Source organism: Talpa europaea (assembly GCF_964194135.1).
Source record: "Talpa europaea genome assembly, chromosome: 14".
Taxonomy (NCBI): Eukaryota; Metazoa; Chordata; class Mammalia; order Eulipotyphla; family Talpidae; genus Talpa; species Talpa europaea.
The window spans coordinates 48720011-48741126 of record NC_140082.1 but is presented as its reverse complement, the minus strand read 5'-3'; the positions used below and the strand labels follow the sequence as shown (position 1 = coordinate 48741126).

The 21116-nt window shown below is 37.0% G+C and overlaps 1 protein-coding gene across 1 annotated transcript in view; it reads left to right on the top strand.

Moving 5' to 3' along the window:
* Positions 1–21116, top strand: part of LYST (lysosomal trafficking regulator) — a gene marked incomplete at both ends in the record, with an annotated part of 133230 nt that overhangs the window by 101092 nt on the left and 11022 nt on the right. The window contains 5 exons of the mRNA XM_084253644.1: positions 1555–1772; positions 7030–7260; positions 8339–8528; positions 11967–12103; positions 15273–15371. Coding sequence (XP_084109770.1) covers positions 1555–1772; positions 7030–7260; positions 8339–8528; positions 11967–12103; positions 15273–15371 — 875 coding nt within the window. The remainder of the gene's footprint in view (positions 1–1554; positions 1773–7029; positions 7261–8338; positions 8529–11966; positions 12104–15272; positions 15372–21116) is intronic.

The following is a 21116-nucleotide window of genomic DNA, read 5'->3' as shown; positions in this document are numbered from 1 at the left end:
GATAATGAGTTATTGTATGCTCATATTTTAAAAAGGTATGAATTTGTTGTAAGCACTATGTAATTTAACCAAAGTCTCAATGATTTTATGAGAAATGGCTCAAAATAAAAGCACTCTAACCAGAATTCTCTAATTACAACAACAAAAAAAAAATACTAGAGAATAGAAATTAAATTTTCTGTTACTAGTGACCAACAATCACTCTTGGTCAGCCTTATCTGTTTTTCAATAGAAGATCAATTAATTCTATAAAAGGTATCTTGGAATCATTTTCCTTCATTGCTTAATTGCATAATGTACATCATATCATTTTCTATCAGATTCTAATAGGCATTGTGCCTCAAGTCATCCACTCCGGTTGAAGCATGTCTACTCTGTGAAGTGTCCCCAGAGCACCTGAAAGTTGGGAATGAGTTGAGTTTATAGAGGCCCCTCTGCTGCTCAACCCCTCCCCCAGCTCTGCCATTAGATGCCTCATTATTTTTTGTTCAATCAGTAAATCCCTGCTGCTTCTCCTGAACATAATGGAGTTCAGTACTCAGCCAGTCTGTCGTGCAGCAGTCTGTAGGGAGACTGCTGAGCTTTTCGAGATGACCTCTACCCTTATCTTGTGTTAATTTATATAAGCCCTTGGCTTGTATCTCACTTCATATCATTTCAAAATACTTCCAAAATTAGGGAAGATCATTCTAACTGCTTTGACAAGATCAATAATTGGGCAGACAGCAACTTAATTTTGTATGGATCTTATTAATCAAATTTTAGGAGGTCCTTTTTAATTTTTTTTCTGTTACAGTATTTAGATTTTTTTGTCCATAATAGGTAGCACCCAAAATATATATATATATTTAAAGGTAACATTTCCTTTAGAACAATTTTTTTAAATAAACAGCTCTGAGATTTTTATTTACATTAGCAGACTGCAACTATTAGATAACAGCTTATTTACAACACAGAATAACTCTCTTATTCAATGTGTTGGGATAATTTTGTTGCCAGCAGGAATCTTAGTAGAAATGAAATCAGAACAAACCTGCAGACTCACTATAAAGACAATGACAGACTTACTATTCCTAGACAATGACAATTCATTCTAGGAATATGTTTATTTTGTATAGAATTCTAGAATACTTACTAAATATATAATAATCTCAAATTTATTATGGTGTGAACAATAATTCAGAAATGCTTATGCTGGAAAGACTTAGTTTGATTTTAGTCAAGTTTGCAATTGAATAAGTATTTAAGCACATATTACATTTGAACATTTGATTAGTAGAATATTAGAATTAATAGGCAACGATGTTGTACTTTTACTTCCACATGATATAAAGTGATAGAAGGAAAAAGCTGAAAATCTCCAGTTTAATTAGGATAGTTTTAATCCATAGTAACACTATTACTAGGAAGATGTATGACAATGGTTTTCCTCTCCTCTTGGCTATTCTTTTTTCTGGCTATATCTGTTTCTGTGAATTCTTTCAGACTTGCTCACTGGGCTAAAGGAAGCACGCTTTGTGGGAGATAAACATGAATATCAATCTTCTCTTTTAGGCTTTGATTTTGGTGTGCGTCAGAATGGTGAACGGGTTAATCATGTCAACCTCCCACCATGGGCACGTAATGACCCCCGTCTTTTTATCCTCATCCATCGACAAGCTCTAGAGTCTGACTACGTGTCCCAGAACATCTGTCAGTGGATTGACTTAGTGTTCGGTTATAAGCAAAAAGGGAAGGCTTCGGTTCAAGCCATCAATGTTTTTCATCCTGCTGTAAGTGTTCTTTTTAGAGACTCTACATAAGCTAGATCCTAAATGTTTACAAATTAACTTTTTGGCTTTCTTTAAAATAAATACCCAAGTTACCAAAAAGAAATGACTATGGCATTGAACTGTTACTCAAATTTTTTCATGTGTTTTATATCACCTCTTTAAAAATAACTAATATACTATCTGTCAGGGATTCCCCAATACCACCCACAGGTTGGAGGAGGATTTAAGGACTCAGCATAGAGTTGTACTCACAGGCAGGGGGCAAAATGGAAGAAACTAGGCACACACTTCCAGAGTATTCTCCCAGTGAGTCACAACACATTTACTTCTGCCAGCAACAAATTGTGACATGTACGATGTTGCTACCAGAGAAACTCAATAAAGACTCAATGCCCAGGGCTTTTATTGTGGCCTGGTCATGCAGGCACCCTCTGTCTCACATGCACTGAAACTCTAGAAGGAAAGTAAGTATTCAGCATAAACTGTATTGTTAGTACAAACGGGTTAGGCAGCGTGAACCTCTCTTCTCAGTTACGGAGTGGTGAGAACCGCTGGAATCCATGTTCACAAACACCTTAGCTATGGGTCCTACCTAGCAAACAGGCCTTTCTAAGAACAGGCCTGCCATGTTGCTGCCTGCTATCCTGTATGTATGTTCAAATTTAAAATGCTATGATTTTTCCTTATTGCAGAAACAGCATTTGTAACCTTGTTAGAAAAGTGTAATAAAATATAGAATACCAAAAGGAAGAAATTAAAAAATCAGCTTTAATATCACCCTCCAGAGACAAATATCAAAACCACCTTCTAGAATTTTTTCTATATATATACATCATTCTACTCACTTTATAACAATACCAATACCGTTTACTATTTCAAAGCATAGTGATACAATAATTTATTTCATCAGTCCCCTAGTATTGGATATTTAGTTAGTATTTGTTTGCTATTAATATTCCATGGGTGACTTCTTTATATAAATTTTTATTCCCTTGAGATAAATTCCTAGAATTAGAAGTATTACACTTGCACATATATTTTTAGATATTGTTAATAGGCTACCTTTTTTTGCAAAAGAAAAATCTTATCTATTTAGGAAACATTTATTTTGCTAGACTCCGAATACAAAGATGACCAGATTCAAGTATGGCGAGTATAGATCGGTAGGGGTACTTGGACCTCCGCCCTGGAGACCCAAATGGATGTTGTAGTAAAATTCAAATGAGACCTCTAAAAGGAAATTCCTCTTAGGCAAATTCTGAGGAGAAAACTATTTCCTGGTGTTTCCTAGTAGCTACTCAAAGATTGCAAGTTCATCAGATTAATCATTAACCCACTGTATCTTTCTTTTCCTAATTTGAAGGTTGGGAGGTAGCATTAGATTGCTCTGGAACTTCCACTCTACAAATGCAGCTAAAATGCACAATAGAATCTTAAATTACACACCTTATCAGGGCTTATTTATGCCAGGGCTCCATTCCTGAATCATAGTTTTAAAATAAAACTCTCTTTAGTCCATTTTAAACATCACCTTAGCTCTATGGTAATAGAAAATTAAATTCCTTAGAGGCTTAGAAGAGAAAAGAAAGATAAGTTTACTGATGGCTCTAATAGAAGATAATGCTATAGTAATGTGTTCTGAGAAGGGGAAATAATACTGTTTGATTGGTGAATAATAATTTTTATATACATAAGAGTAATATAAAATAAAGGCAATGCTTCTGGTATAATTTTTGAACTTCATTCACATTTGATCTAAAGTGTAACTTTATAAGCAATTGAAAATTTTGACTTTATCCTCATTATACTCTATGCCTGTAATCTTGTCCCATCTTTTCAACTTTTGTTTTTGGAGGTAACATTGGTTTACAATGCTGTATATGATTCAGAGGTACAGGTTCATGCCTCTTCAGATGTATGTTATTACCACACCCACCACCAATAAGGCACTTATAGGCCTCCATCATAATCCACTGGGCTCCTCTGCTCTGCTCTCCATCCTCTTCCCCCTACCCCCCGTTGGTGTGCTCAACTTTACAGTAAGATTTCTGTTTTTGATTTGGTTTTGTCTGAGCCTTTATTTTTTTTCTCTTTATTCCACATATGAGTGAAATCACCTGGTATTTGGTATTTCTTCTTCTGATTTATGTCACTTAGGATAATTCCCTCCAATTTCATCCATGTTATTGCAAATGGCAAGAGTTCATCTTTTTTCTTTATAACTGAGTAATATCCCCCCATATCTTTTTAGTCCACTCTCCTGCGCTTGGTCACTTAGGTTATTTCCATAACTATCCTATTGTAAATAGTGCTGCAAATAATATAGGAGTGCATATATCTCTTTGAATTCGTGTTTTTACATTCTTCAAGTAGATAACTAGGAGTTGTATATTGAATCTTTGTCAAACACTTTCTTTGCAGTTATTGATACAATCATATGATTTCATCTTTCCTTTCATTGATGTGGTGAATTATATTCATCAGTTTTCAGATGTTGCGGCATCCTTTTGTTCCTTTCAATTATTCTTATATAAAATTCACATTAAAAGTATCTGCAGACTGAAATATACCATATAATTCGCAACTGGAAAATTTTTCACAAATTCTTTGGGATTTTAAAACTTTGAAAAAGAGTTTATATCATTGTTCTAGGAATTTAATAAAATTCAATTCATGGAGCAAAACAAAGTGTAGTGATTAACTACACAGTCTCTGAGTTCAGAATTGAGTTCAAATCCTCACATTGTGAGTCTGCTACTTGCTCTGAGACCCCAGACAAATAAGTTTAGGAAACTCTGTACCTAAATGTACAAATTTGTAAAATGTGAACAATAATAGCAACCTCATAAATAAGGAAATAAATTCATATAGGATAATGTCTGCCAGACAACTAAGTACAAATAAATGTTAACACATTTCTTCCTCTCCATTTATCGTTCTTTAATATATGGAGTTCACTTAGAAACTGATAACATATAATGTGAAGAAACACTGATTTTAAATAAATGAAAAAGAGCCCTGGTCAGAGAATTATTCAATCGTCATTTGAATTTTTGAGTATATTAAGTCATGTAGCCATTAAGAATGACCCTTGAGGATTAGCTAAGCAAAATAAGTCAGAAGGATAAAGATAATGTACTGAATGGTTTCACTTACATGTGGAATATAGATAAACAGAACAAAGGGTCAGGAAAAAGACAAAACTTGCAAGCTGACCATAGATCTGAGGCATACAGTAGGGGAGGGGGAGAGTGAGGGGCCAATAGAGGGATGGAAGAGCATAAGGAAGGGGGGAGATGGATCTCAGGTGCTATGATGATGGGAGAAACCTGGGGACTACACCTGAGGGGAGAAATCAAATACTGTACAAAATTAACAGCAGTGTAAGTTAATTAATTAATTAATTTTTAAAAAGAGGGTCTCCCCGGTGGCGCAGCAGTTGAGCGCTGGGTTGTGAAGCTACCCGCAGCCTCTGCAGCGCCAGTTCGATCCCTGGCCACCGGGCGAGGGTCCACATGGCGCGCAGACCTCTCCTGCTGCCCGCTGCTCCCCTCAGCAGTGTATTTCGTCAGTCTGCCTGCTCTGCTCTCCCCTCTGGCTCTGGTGAATTCTATCACCCTCCCGCGCTTCTGACAGTACTCAGTGCTTGTATAAATAAATAAATAAATCTTTAAAAAATAATAATAATTTTAAAAAAGAATGATCTTCCTAGCTACAATTTATAATAAGTATTTGATCCATTGTGGAGTTGTTGATGAGGGGAATAATTTAAAGATTTAACTTCTGAAGAATATTTTTTTATTTTGGCACTTACAGAAATGTTATATCTAGATATGTATATGAAATTTGTATGACTGATTAAATACCAAAACCCAAATTGTAGACGTGAGTGTGCACAAAACATAACAGTTCTGCACCCAGCTACTGGCTGGCTAGTTTTAGAAATAACAAAGTAAATGCATATTGCTCTCCAACTGACTTAAGGGATGACAACACTAAAAAGAAAAGTGTAATTACACCCTTTACATTAAAGAGCTTGCAATTTTCACTGCTACACTTTCATATTCACTTAGAATTTGCATTAGAGCCTAAATAATACTTTCTTGAACTACTTACCAACATGTGTCTATCTTAACTTTATTTTTGCTTTTTCTAGATATCACTTTGTACAAGTGACTTTTTAATAATTTAGTATTATATATGAAGTCTTCTATGATATTTTCTGGTCTTAAATTAAAAACCAGTTGTTGGGGCCTCCCCGGTGGCGTAGCGGTTGAGCGCTGGGTTGCGAAGCTGCCCACAGCCTCTGCAGCTCTGGTTCGATCCCCGGCTGCTCCCCGGCCACTGGAGGAGGGTCCCACATGGTGCGCAGACCTTTCCTGCCGCCCGCTGCTCCCCTCAGCAGTGCACTTCCATCCTTCTGCCTGCTCTGCTCCCCCCTCTGGCTCTGGTGAATTCTCTCACCCTCCCGCGCTTCTGACTGTATCCAGTGCTTGTATAAATAAATAAATAAATAAATCTTAAAAAAAAAAAAAAACAGTTGTTTACAGAGACACTTTATGGAGGGTGAGGGGTGGGGAGGGGAGGGATTGGGGTCAAAATAAGGGGATTGCAATTGTATGGGGAATATAAAAATAAAATTTATTTAAAAAAAAGACACCAGTTGTTTAAACTTACCTAATTAACACCAAATCAGTCAAGATACATCCTTGCATTCACCCACTCAGAAACATTGATTTCTTTTATTCTGATCTCTGTAAGACCTTTCATGATTATTAACTCGATCCAAAGCATTTAAAAATTATTTCCGGGGCCTCCCCGGTGGCGCAGCGGTTGAGCGCTGGGTTGCGAAGCTGCCCGCGGCCTCTGCGGCGCTGGTTCGATCCCCGGCTGCTCCCCGGCCACCAGAGGAGGGTCCCACATGGCGTGCAGACCTCTCTTGCTGCCCGCTGCTCCCCTCAGCAGTGTACTTCGGTCCTTCTGCCTGTTCTGCTCCCCACTCTGGCTCTGGTGAATTCTCTCACCCTCCCGCGCTTCTGACTGTGCCCAGTGCATGTATAAACAAAACAAACAAACAAACAAACAAATAAATAAAACATGCCTCTATTAAATAAATAAATAAAATAAAAATTATTTCCATTTTATATAAAGAAGAGTAAACTTTTGCTGAGAGAATAAATTAAGTTGTTATTTTCCCTTTTGGTGTTATTGCCAAGTCTTACTTTTCATATACCTCTTGTTCTCTTTTACTCATCAGACATATTTTGGAATGGATGTCTCTGCAGTTGAAGATCCAGTTCAGAGACGTGCACTAGAAACCATGATAAAAACCTATGGTCAAACCCCTCGTCAGTTGTTCCAGTCAGCGCATGCCAGCAGACCTGGATCCAAGCTCAACATTGAAGGAGAGTTTCCTACCGCCGTGGGATTGTTAGTGCAATTTGCTTTCAGGGAAACCCGAGAGCAGGTCAAAGAAATTACCTACCCGGTATGTTGTTTGGATTTCAGTAGAATTCAGCAAAAACTTATTCAACTCGTGAGATTTATCAGGCCCTCTTCCAGACCAAAATGAACAGGATGGTCCCAGCCTCAAAGTATGCACCAGCCAATGACTGATGCTTAGTTAACAGGTGTCTTCTGTATACGAAAAGATTGTTTCAGGGAGCTCAGGTCAAATAGCAGCCTCTCTGTGGGTTTTTACCTGAGCAAGCCTCACAATTCAGTGACATAACAGAAATTTGCAGATGAGAAGAGAGGACTGGGAAACAGTTTGAGCAGTAGGTACGTCAGTGTAAACATGAGTAGCATGGTCCTGGTTGTCATCTTCCTCCATAAGTACTGACCAAAAGCTGAATGTCTTGGCTTATGTCTTGGAGGGAACATTACATATTTCTGCCCTCCCAAGATTGTAATGATCAAAAATACTGCCTCTTAAAATAGATAGTAGGAATAATTTTTACTTTGAAATAGAAAAATAAATCAAGCAAACCTAAAAATAAAATGGATTCTAACCTTCAATTGAATTCATCATTATAAAAGCAATGTAAGATGGGAGACTATGATTGTAAAGTTTTTATAAAGGTTTAGAGAAGGAAATCACAGAAAGTGAAAACACAGGTGTTCCCTGTCTTCAAGGGGCTCATATATCACTAAGGTTTTCTGTGCTACTTGTGGTCTTGATTTTCAATTACTGTGTATGTATGTGTGCATATGTATACACACGCACTCACACACACCCCAATGATAATCCTCCTCCTATAGGGCTGAACTTTAGATATTTCAGCTAGACTGAAAGAAATATACTTAGTAAATGTTTTTTTCTCTATTCATATTTCAAGGGAGTTTGAATTATTTTCCTGTAGACATTTTCCTGTAAACTAGGCCAGAATACTAAGATAAAATTAAATAAGAAACACATGTCTCTATATGCTAAGCATGGGGGAAGTAAAACTATATAAAATTTTGCCTAATGCTTTCTCTTGCTTGGTTTACATTTATATTAGAAGTAAATCTGTGTTTACTACCTTTATAAAAAAAACTATACTTTTTTCTTTCCTTGATTTTAGAGTCCTTTATCATGGATAAAAGGCCTAAAGTGGGGAGAGTTTGTAGGTTCCCCAAGTGCTCCAGTACCTGTGGTCTGCTTCAGCCAGCCCCACGGAGAAAGATTTGGTTCTCTCCAGGCTCTGCCCACCAGAGCAATCTGTGGCTTGTCCCGAAATTTCTGTCTTCTGATGACATACAGCAAAGAAAAAGGTAAAATAAAACATAGCAAAAATTATTCCAGGCACATCTTTCATGAGTTTTGGATTCTTCCAGCTCATGTGTGCTATTTTGTTTTATTTCTAAATTTTCTGAGTCCATGGTGAAAAAACTGCTCAAATTTGTGGTTATTTGGTGCAAAGTAGGAATGACAACATGCTGTATGCAAAATATGGGAATTAAATGCAGTGCTATTTGAAATGAGAGTATCTTGAAGGAGACAAAAATAAATGTTTATGCTCAAAATGTGAAAACTTTATTGTTTTGATAGGAATATTCACTTTGAGGCTCTTGAATCCCAGAGTAAACAGACTTATTTGACCAATAAATCTAATACCTCAAATGATAGTCATGGGATTGAAACAAACGGGTCATGTCAGCCTTAAAAGTAATTTTTAAAAGATGAAAAGACATTTTGTTTCTCACTGCCTATGTACTGACTCACCAGAAGCAGCACGTGAGTACATGAAAAGTGCTATAGAGGTTCCTCTGTATTTTTAAATGTCACCTAGACACTGGAAAACTGAGGATATTTTCCATTCAAGTAATCCCTCATCACTTCTAAACTGACCATGATAAATTGAAAAGAACTCTTCTCTGCTTATGAGACTTGGGCTCTGGACACTGAAGTAAATGACTGAGAGCACTCATCTGTTCTATTAGGAATGTGTAGCTTTACCTGACAGCCAGCACATGGCCTAGATGTATGCCTCTCAGCAGTCCACACTGTCAGTGTTTAGCGTGACACTTTCTATGCTCTGTGCTCCTTGGGGTCCATAAAGCCTTCCACAGTATGTAGCACCACAGTACAAGAAGGCCAGTATTTGTTTCAAGTATCAATCACTTGGAGAAGTTGTATGCCGCTGGGCCACAATTCTTTAGACTCACTCTTAATTCTATCATGAAATGAATAATTATCTTTATCATTAAAAATAATACCATTTCAGGGGCCTCCCTGGTGGTGCAGGCTGTTGAGCGCCGCACTGTGAAGCTGCCTACAGCCTCTGCAGCGTGAGTTAGATCCCGGCCAGCCAGGGAGATACCCACATGGCTCGGCAGACCTCTCCTGTCTCACCCACTGCTCCCCTCAGCAGTGTATTTCAGTCAGTCAGCCTGCTCTGTTCCCCGCTCTGTCTCTGATGAATCCTCTCACCCTCCCGCATATCTGGCCTGTACCCTGGTTCTTGTATACATGAATAAATAAATCTTTTTAAAAAAATACCATTTCATCTAAGCTTAGAAAAGAGGATAAAGTAAATCTATTTAATCTTAATTATGTGATTCATTCTCACTAGTATCTTGCATTTAGTTGTGAGATGTGTCACAATTAATTTGCTTAAATAATAATACTTAAAGTGCACTCAAATGTTTAAATAATTTACCTCTAAAAAGTTAGAGTGGAATGAAGTTCTATCTCTCTTAAGAAGAGGAAGATAGACTGATACTGATACGTATTGTCATGACAGGACTTATGATAGTATGATGGACTGAAAAAGATTAACTGTAATTGTCTACCTATCTTATTCATGCCATTAGTCACTAGTCCTTAGAACACCCTTAATATCTGTGTTCATTCAAATTACATATTATTTCTCCATAGAATGTATTTGGGATATGTCAAAATCAAGGTGTGTCCAGGCAGGTGGTGTAATACAACAGAAATGGCTGTGGCTTCAGGAGGCACAGTGCCTGAAATTGCTTCCCAAGCCTGCTACTTAAGCACTTCATGACATTCAGAAAAGTACTTAAACATTCCAAATCATGGTTTTTGATCTATAAAATGGGAATAACAAAAGGATTTGCCTCACTGAGTAATTTACTTGTAAGGATTAAATGAAATAATGTAGGTAATGATTAGGACAGTGCCTGACTCATTATAAGTAGTTACTAACTGTCCACTGGATTATAAGCACCCTGGAGCTACATACTGTGTAAGCTTCACTGCCATATTAAGCTCCTAACAGTCCACATGAGCATTCCATGGAGACCTTGAATGAGTGAGAGTGAGACTTGCAGATGAAAGTTAGGTCACGTGTAACAGCTGCAAGGTGCTGAGCACTGTTATATCAAATAACTGTGTGGTTTTGCTTAGTAATATATGCATAATATAATGTGACAAGTACACTGAGATAGTTAATGATCTTAATAAGCCCAGTAGAGGCCAGTTATTTCAGAATTGACTGCCTCAGAATTGCCTGAGGTGTTTGGAATTTTTCATTGTTTATTTTTACAAAATATACTTGCTTAGATACCATTTGGACACCTGTATCAGAATCTCTGGGGCATGAGTCCAAGTCTATAAATGCTGAAAAAGCAATTTTCTTACAAAGTCCTACCTAAAATCCACTGCTCTAGTAGGTAAAGGAAAAGTATTTCTCTTTAAAAGAAAAAAAAAAAAAACTTTGATTCATTTTGTCTTACCATAATGAGAAACTTGGAACAGTTATTTCATATATTTGGATCATTAAGCTCTTGATTTATTGAGCACCTACCACATTGCCAGGCATTTTGGTAAAAATTGAGAGGTTCTGAGACTCATGAAATGTGGTACCTGTCCCTAGCAGTTTATATTTAGAATAGATTCCTTTATTGTAAAACCGTTGTCAACATTTATTATTATACTCAAGAAAATGAAAAGAAGCCAGTGTATTACATTTTCACTGCACTATTGATTCATTCAACAATATTTACTTGTTTTATTATGCTAGATGCTGGATATTATGCTAAATGCTGGAATAAATACAATACATTCTCTCTCCTCAAGGAACTTAATGGTGTTCCAAGTTTCAAGAGCAGTACCACTTATGGCATTTATGTGTACTAGTCATATTTGGCATAGGTAATGAATAGTAGTGAAAAAGAACATCAAAATCTCCAAATCTTTATATAAAAGGACATAATACTGTGTTCTGAGAGAGAACACAACCTCACTGAATGAGTTCTACCATATAGAACCCTTGCGGTAGACAGGATTAAATTATCCTTCCAGGGTAGGTATTGCTTCTACTCTAGCGATGTTCTCTTTCTGATTTTAGTAGTTGCCCATACTGATTCTTCAGCAGGAAGTGTCTAGAAAGTTATTAAAACAATATCTAGTTCATATTTATTTTTAAAAAGGTGTCTCAGAACACGAACAGAGTAAGCTTGACTGCTGTTATGTTCTATACAAAATTTCTTACCAGAAGTTTTAGTTCTAAGTCAAGTAGCAACCGAAGCCCCACAAATGAAAAAAGAATATAGTTCTAGCCTTCAAATTCTCTTAGCATTAAAGGAATAAAACTAACATAAATTGGTTCATGTTATAGCTATAATGGTCATTTTGCGCTAGAATGATACTGTTTTATTAAACTCAAGCCTTTAACCTGATATTTTGGGGGGCTGTCAAATAACAATTGAGCAGTGACAATCTAATACTTTCTCCTTCTCCTTGAGGTGTGAGAAGCATGAACAGTACTGACATTCAGTGGTCAGCCATCCTGAGCTGGGGATATGCTGATAACATTTTAAGGTTGAAGAGTAAACAAAGTGAACCTCCAATAAACTTTATACAAAGTTCACAACAGTATCAGGTAAAATTTTCTATTAAATACTTTATAATAATTAAATACAATGATTTAAATGGAGTGGGACTACTGCTAGTCTTTAATATTCCTGACTTTAATATCCAATCAAGAAGCGAATGGCACTGAATGTTTTGCCTTCTTAACAGTGCTAACCATCTGCCTAACCACCACTATTCTTCTGTGTCCCCAAAATTGTCTTCTATCCTCTTCTTGAGGGTAAGAAGTCATCCGCTCTCTCCTGTTGATACACTATTATAATCTGTTTAGCATTAGGTAATGGCAGAGTATTAGAATGAAATCAGCATTACTTTCTTCTAAGTCACTTTTTATTTTAAAGATTTATTTTTATTTATTTATTTATACAAGTACTGGGTACAGTCAGAAGCGCAGGAGGGTGAGAGAATTCACCAGAGCGGGGAGCAGAGCAGGCAGAAGGACCGAAGCACACTGCTAAGGGGAGCAGCGGGCGGCAGGAGAGGTCTGCGAGCCATGTGGGACCCTCCTCCGGTGGCCGGGGAGCAGCCGGGGATCGAACCGGTGCTCCAAAGGCCGTGGCAGCTTCGCAACCCGGCGCTCAACCGCTGCACCACCGGGGAGGCCCCTCTTCTAAGTCACTTTTGTCACATTGTCATTTTCTATAACTGTAGTGCTATCTTCTATGCCTCATTTTTCCTAAATGGAAAAGCACTTTGTAAACTATTAAACACTACACACACACACACACACACACACACACACAGAGTATCTGCCAGTACCCTCTCCAGGTACTAACTTGTATTACAAGGGGCCTCCCTGGTGCAAGGGGTTAATGTCTTAACAACCTATGAAGCTACCCACAGCCTCTGCAGCATGAGTTGGATCCCCAGCCAGGGATCCCCAGTTGGATCCCCATCTACCAGCATGGTGCAGCAGACCTCTCCTGTCTTGCCTGCTGTTCCCCTCAGCAGTGTATTTCAGTCAGTCTGCATGTTCTGTTCCCCACTCTGTCTCTGGTGAATCCTCTCACCCCCCACACTTCTAGCCTGTACCCCAGCTCTTGTATGCATAAATAAATAAATCTTTAAAAAAATAAATTGTGTTACAAAATCTTTCTTTTCCTGTCTTTCCCTGAGCTCTTTCAAAATGGAATAAGCTGCTTTTGGGAAATATTGGCAGTGAAAGAAAGGAGAACAATGACTTATTTGCTTAATCTTCTGTATACCTGAAAAAAAGTCATTGCCTTTTGTTATCTGACTTACCAGTAGACTAACAAAAACAAAGGTAAAAATAAAAAGTAAAAAATAAACTTACTAGAATTTTTAATTAGTTAAGCATTGCAAATTATTTTTATCATGTAAAGCTTTGTACACAAACATAAAAAAATGAAAGAATACTCTCAAGTCCTTTTAGCAGAATGGCATGGTTCATATTCTTTTTGCCAACTACTGTATTTCTAGTCAAATGACTAACTGTATGGGAATATCGTATTTCCTTTTCATCCTTAAAAACCTATTATTTACTCATTAGTTCTTTAGTTTGAGAAAATTCATCTAGGGTATTATCATATTGAAGACTCACACTTTGAGATTTCATTTATGTAATCAATTTCCTTATTATTAGAGATTAGGGGACAGCCATTTCTTTGCCTTCATTTTTGGATCGACCTTATAATTGTGAAACATACTCCTATCAATTTTCTTCTCTTTTCTATTATTGGGAGAAAATGAAAAAAATTGAATTTTCACATATATTCAATTAAAGTTAAAAGCAGACTCCAGGAATCGTGTCTCCAGTTTTCTTTTATATTTTCTTGAAAGATCACATCATTCTTTGAACAATATAATAAGAAAACCGAAAGACAATTTATTTTACATCTTATTGATACATTATCCTTCCAGGACACCCATCATTCTTCATTTTCTTTTTTTGTTTTGCTTTAGCATGGTTGGTAATAATCAGTGAGTAATGATGAAATAAGTCATAGAATCATAAAATAGCAAAATGTTTCAAGATAGAACAGAAAAAAGTAAGTTTTTCAAAATCCCATAATATAACAGGTTTATAAAAGAGTTCTGTAGACCTATTCAGTGGTTACAAGAAAGAGGTTTTTTCTGTATATAAAAAATAAATATTTTTTCTTTGTTCTTTGGACCTCTAAGGAAATATAAAAATTATTAAATGTCAATCCTTAGCAATAGAACTATTCAAAAAAGAAACTGAAAAAACCAAAACTAGATCCAACAGACTGTAATGATGTACAGAGTTAAGAAGAGCCAGGATGAAAGGAAGATATTTTCTAAGGTCATCGATACTTGAGCGTATTTGTAGGCTCAGAAGAAGAAGCCAGGAAAAAAACTGTTGGAAATTCTAAGAGAAAGGACAGGATTCTGAGGAACTTTGAGAGGTAGGGTTGCTGCTGGCATTGAAAACAAAAGGGGTTTCCTCGGCTCCATCAGAAGACACTGAGACTTTTTGATGCACGAGGGAGGGAAGAGAATGAGCCCTTGGCTGATGACCTGTTTTCTTTAAGGGTGAAGTGTGAGGGCACTGTGAAAGAGGTGAAACTGGAGAAGAGCTACAAAGAGAGCACAGCAACTCTGTGGATATGACAGTGTGGGGTCAACTGGTGACTAGAGGAAGACCCTGTCAGGATGAGCAGAGTTGTGCTGACCTTGAATAGTTTCTCCATGGTTAAGAATGAAGGGTTTATGGTCCCAAAGGAATAATCTCAGAGTTATCTTTCCATCTCCTATTTAACAATCTTTAGAACTGCTAGTAGCAATGCCTCTATTTTTATGGACCCTGTTTTCCCACCGAAAACAGAAAAAAGAAAGCAAAAATCAGGTAAATGTGTAAAACATAGATGCATACACACTTAACCTTGAATGTAGTATAATCCTGGATCATTTTGTTTAAATTTCTGAGAAACAAATGACAGTGTGTGTGTATGTGTGTGTATACACTGAAAAATGTAAAATCATAGACAATGCACTGTAATACATTTTAATTAGGAAACCAATGGTTTTTAGACATCTGACTAAAAGTTATAAAAATATCACATCAGGCACCATTCTAATCATTTTAAGTGTTTAATTTAAATTTTGTGATCATATATTTTTTAAATAGTTGTCAGAAAAATAGAAGTATTTCTCATGCTTTTCAAAGATGATAATCTTTGATTTGTCCTTTTTCAAAGGTGACTAGCTGTGCCTGGGTACCTGACAGTTGTCAGCTGTTCACTGGGAGCAAGTGTGGTGTCATCACAGCCTACACGAACAGATTTACGAGCAACACGGTAGGTCCTAGGCTCATTTTATGGGTAGTTTGGGATTTTCATGACAGGGAAGGGAAGAGAATTTTTATGAAGTGCAGTTCATTTTATATAAGAATAACTTAAAATTTTTGCACTTTACTCTTTTATACCTTAATCTTTCCTCCGCTTAAGCTCTTAAAATGTGGAAGGTTACATATCCAACTCTTTAGTGCTGGGTCTGTTAGGATCATGAAGAATTTTGGAAATAATTATAAAAGTCTTATTTTTCACTTTCAGAAACAGATAGTATTTTACTTTGTGACCTGTTTTATATTTCAACACATTTTGATGCTTATTTGCCTGCATTCTCAGTGTTGACCTGAATGCTTAGGAGTATACCACAAGATTCTACAAAATGTGGACACTTACAGCCTTTTATGTTCAACATTCCTATTCTCTCTGGTAAATTAAATAATAATGAAACTAAGTAGGACATCTTGATTTCTACTAGTTGCTAAAACACACTTCAGAATTTGAGAATTTAATCTAGTGAAGAAAATAAGACACATGCAATACTTCCTTTAATTTACTCTCTCCTTTCTTGAGGAACTATAGTACCATTGAGGCTAAGTGGCAAGTTTCAAGTGATAATACAGTAATTATCTGAAGAGCTACATAGACACTTTTCCAACAGATGACCAATAGGCATATGAAAAAATGTTCATCATCACTTGTTATCAGGGAAATGAAAATCAAAACCACAATGAGAGTCCATCTCATACCTGTGAGAATGGTCCACATTAAAAAAAAATTTAAATTAAAAAAAAAAAAACAGGAACAACAAGTGCTAGCAAGGATGTAGAGAAAAAGGAACCCTCTTACACTACTGCTGGGAATGTAAACTAGTCCAGTCACTATGGAAGGTGGTTCCTCAAAACACTAGAAATGGATGTGCCATACAACCCAGCTGTTCCACTCCTAGGAATCTACCCAAAGAACACAAAAACACCAATTTGGGAGGAAACATGCACTGCTGTGTTTATTGTAGCACTATTTCCAGTAGCCAAGGTGTGGAAACAACCTAAATGCCCAAAAACTTATGAGTAGATCAAGAAGATGTAGTAAATACACAATGGAATACTATTCGGTGATCAAAAAAGATAGACTTGTGCCATTTGCTGGAAGGGTTGATGCTAAGTGAATTAAGTCAGAAGGAAAAAGACAAATATCAGATGGCTTCACTTATAGGTGGAATATAGAAAAAACAAAGGGTCAAAGACAAACTATGAAAACTGATCATGGATGCGAGACATTCATGAGGGGAGGGTGAGGATGAGGGGTGAGGTGAGGTGACGGCAGCCAGGGGTGGGGAGCACAAGGGAATATGGTGATGGAGTATGGGTGCTTTGGTAGTGGGAGAACTATAATGACCACACCTAAGAGGAGAAATCACATAATGTCCAAAAATTATATTAAAAAAATAGTAATTATTCTAATATAGTACTTTTACATTTTTTCCCATTATAAGTTTCTCTACTATATTATTAAATATGTTTTACAGATGTAACTGTATTCCCAGCGCAGGGTTCCTCTTACATGTCTGTCAAGTTTTTTCCCTTTTAAATCCTTTTTTTTTTTTTTTTTTAAATAGAGGCATGTTTTTTATTTATTTATTTGTTTGTTTGTTTTGTTTATATATGCACTGGGTACAGTCAGAAGCGCGGGAGGGTGAGAGAATTCACCAGAGCCAGAGCGGGGAGCAGAGCAGGCAGAAAGACCGAAGTACACTGCTGAGGGGAGCAGCGGGCGGCAGGAGAGGTCTGCGCGCCATGTGGGACCCTCATCCGGTGGCCGGGGAGCAGCCGGGGATCGAACCGGCGCTGCAGAGGCCGCGGGCAGCTTCGCAACCCAGCACTCAACCACTGCACCACCGGGGAGGCCCTCCCTTTTAAATCCTTTTTAAAGTTCTTTGCCATGATCCTTAGGGTATATATGTGACCATAATATTTTTTCTGTCTCTTAGTCTAAAACCATTAGAATATTTTAAGCAGAAGGAATGTTTTAAGCAGTCAGCATTTTAGGAAGGCCTCCGTGTAGCCTGCAAGGAGAAACACATGAAGTGTCCCGTAAACGGGGATGAGACTCAAGGCAAGAATCCCTGTGAGGAGGCTCTTCTGGTGACACAGAAAATGATGAAGGGCTCCTCAACAGAAGAGAGGCACGTGCAAATTGCTGCAGGACATTAAGTGTGTCCGCTCAGAAATATCCACACACAGTTAGAAAAACACACAACAGGGATCTACAAATGTCAGGGAGCCTGGAGTTTCAATTGAACTGGATCTTAAGGATCATTTTACTAAGAAGAAAAAAAAAGGAAAGACTATTTCAGGCAAAGGAAACCAAAGCATAGAATCAAAGGGATAATAATTTGGGGGAGGCAAATAAGTTTTATGTGTAGTTTAGAGTATGATGTGGGAGAGAGGTACAAAAGAGGGTTGATAGAAGGCTCATATGTAGCACAATAAAAAGAATGTTAAGGAGTCTAAATGAAGAAGTGTCATAACTTTTGGAATGTCTGCTTTTTCCTCCTTTTATTCCCAAAAGGCAGTCCTAAAATTTCATAGTCTCTGGTATTTACAACTGCCATCAGCTTTTGTCTTCCGAGCTCATCTTTCTATTTCTTTTTTCCTACAAATATATTTTAATCACTACTTCTAAGGCAGTTGTCTGCATAGAGAGTTGTTAGATATTTTATTCTTAGATATTTTGAACCATGCTACAGATACCTATTTTAAAACTAGTTTCATCTTTTATTTTTTATTTCCTCTTGCTTTTCCCAACATTTTAAGAGTCGCGTTCTTAGCTTCCCTTCTATAGTTCAAATGTTTAATTGTATACTAACATGTATGTAGTTTAAATTTAAAAAAGATAAAGTTGTCAGTATAGGAGTAATTATGCATAGAAGTGATTTGAATATAGCAGATCTAAAGTATAGCTATGATAATTTGGCTACAGCAAGACATTTGCTTCTTGTGTTCAAGTCATGGTGGGCTTATTAAGTCATATTGTTTACCTTTCCTCAGTTATATATTTGGCTGAAAACAAAATTTTCAGTCTATTTATAAGGGTTTTATTTTTCTCCTAAGTAATAATAGTATTAAGTAATCAAGTCATGAGATTAACAGTCACTATTTAAACTGTTTCCAAAAATGCATCTTAGCTATGTGGTTTTATCATTGTTTAATTTGAGGGGAGGTTACTTAGGTTTTTTAAGGCATTGTTCTAGTTGCCTTTTCTCAGAGACTATCTCACCATTTTGGTGTCACTGTAGTTGCTGATGTGACCCTGTGCCTGGGAAGTCAACAGGAGGCACCTCATGTTCACTGGTTTTTGTTCTCCCGTAGTTATTTTTTACTAACAAAATATTATGGCTGCATCAGCTTCATATAAGTGAACACCTGTATTTCTATTATCTAAATTGGTGGTAGTCATAGGAGAATATATATGTAACTTATCCAAGATAGTATTATGGCATTCAAAAGCAATTTTAAAAAGGAGGCCAGCATAAGATTTCTGTTCTATCCATGGAAATTATCCAGGGAATCATCTAGTAACACTAACACTTGCAGTCATTTTAAAGTATAGGCTATAAAATTATCAACAACCACTATCAGGCCCTATTTCGTATTTACCACATAAATATTCATGAGTATGGCATGAAAATATACATGCATATATACATGTTCGTGTGTATGTATATATGTATGTATGTGTGCCTATGTATATGTGTGTGAGTATGTATACCAAAGAGCTGACAAACTAGTATGGGAACTACCAAATCAGAGAAGTAAATAAACAGGAAAGGAGCTTTAGCTTTGAGGTCATTTGTCATCCATTGCCCTTAGATGACCTTTGAGGGAAGACTAGAAAAGACTTAGGTATTGAGCAAACTGGAAAATCCCAAAGAGGGCCTTTTCCAAAGGATGGTTCCTAAATGACTACACCCTAGGAAGGAGGGTGAGTCGGATGGGAACTGATCGACTTTTGCATGGAGTTATAACCTGGATCGAGATTCCCTGGGTGTTTCTAGGATCCTCAAGATTTGACTTTGAATAAGACTTCCCTAGACTGGTATGGGGTACAGGTTGTCTGCAGAAACAAAGAAGATTCTTGTGTTATTTTCTGCAAATAGAGAAATTGTTACAATTTTTTTTAGTAACAAATAAATAAAACCAGGCACACAAGTTTAGAGATAAAAAAATGAATATGTGAAAAAATAAAACTTGATTATAATAAAAGAAACACAATTTGAAGCAACCTTCTACCATTTAGAACTTGGGAAATTTTCAAAAACTTAGAATGAGAGGTGTGTTACAAACTCAAATGCTACAGAGCTAAAGCAGGGAAGGAAGGGACTCAGGACCTTTGGGGCAGGGAATTCCTCAATTCCAGTAATTGAAGCATAGTCTGAAAGCGTTCTGGGCACATTCTGTTCTCGCAGACTTCTGGTTCTGTGCGGAGAGCTGCAGTCAGAGGAAACCCAAAAGGGACCCAAGCCCAGGAGTCGTGTACTTGTTGAAAACCCAAAAGTACACTTGATCCCTTTGATTAATTCAACTGAAGATCATATGTCCTGGCTATATAGAAGCAATTACTATATAGCTCAAGCCATTTGTTGTAAAGAAGAATGTGAGTCTGGTATTGCCTGGTTGGTTGATTCTTTAAGTGTTAAATGTATATATTTTAATGTGACCAAAACACTGGACTATGAAGAATGTAAAATAGATGAGCTACAGCTAAAATATCAACATATTTCAAAAACAGTAGGGAAAAGAAGTCAAGCTGCAGACCTAAGAATAATACCATATATATAAAGTTTATCAACATGCCAAGTAACACAACACATTGTTCATCATTATATTAACAAATAGTAAAACATACATTCTACACACATCAGAAACATAAACACAAGATAATAATTTTTGACAAGTGAGAAGAAATAAGATATAGAAGTATACACAAACTGTAATGTTTAATGTTTTTGTTATTTAAAAAAATAAAGTGATATCAAATGTTAGAATTAACTGAATGGTAAGCATATAGGTGTATGTAACACTTATTCTTTCTACTTTTCTATGTCCTTTGAAGTAGAAATTTTAAAATACTTTATCATAGTAAACAGCTAGTCTAATTGTTACAGAGTAATCCTAGGGGGAAGGTGTTGACCCAGGTTGTGAGAGTGCACATAAGACCAACAGACCAACACCCAAAAATAGACACTCAAGGAGAATCAACAATAACTGGACTTATTTACATAGGGAGTGAAAAGGGAAAGCTAAGAGAAAAAGAGAACAAATTTACAGGCTGGCACTTCCTCAGAAGCCATCTGTCCTACTCCAGATAGCATCTGCTGAGCAGGAACCAAGGACCAAGCTGAAGCCACACATGGAGGGGCTTCTCCATTGACATCACTCCTTGCCAGTAATTTAACTGCTGAAGGCTCAGCAGTTTAACTGCCAAAGCCCAAGCAATTACGCTGCCAAAAGCTCCAGGTCTGCCTGTTTCCTGTCACCCCCCATTCAGGGGCTTGAGTCTGGAAAGCACCTTTTACCATCGGATTAGCTATGAGTGCCACACATTGGCTCAGAGGTTGTTCTTACATAATGAAAACAAGTCAAACCTTGTATGGACATCTGGCATCTGTGAGTCAATATGGACCTTGGAACAACAGTTTGTAACCTTTAAAATGTCAGTTTATAGCTGCTATACATCATCATTGGTGCATTA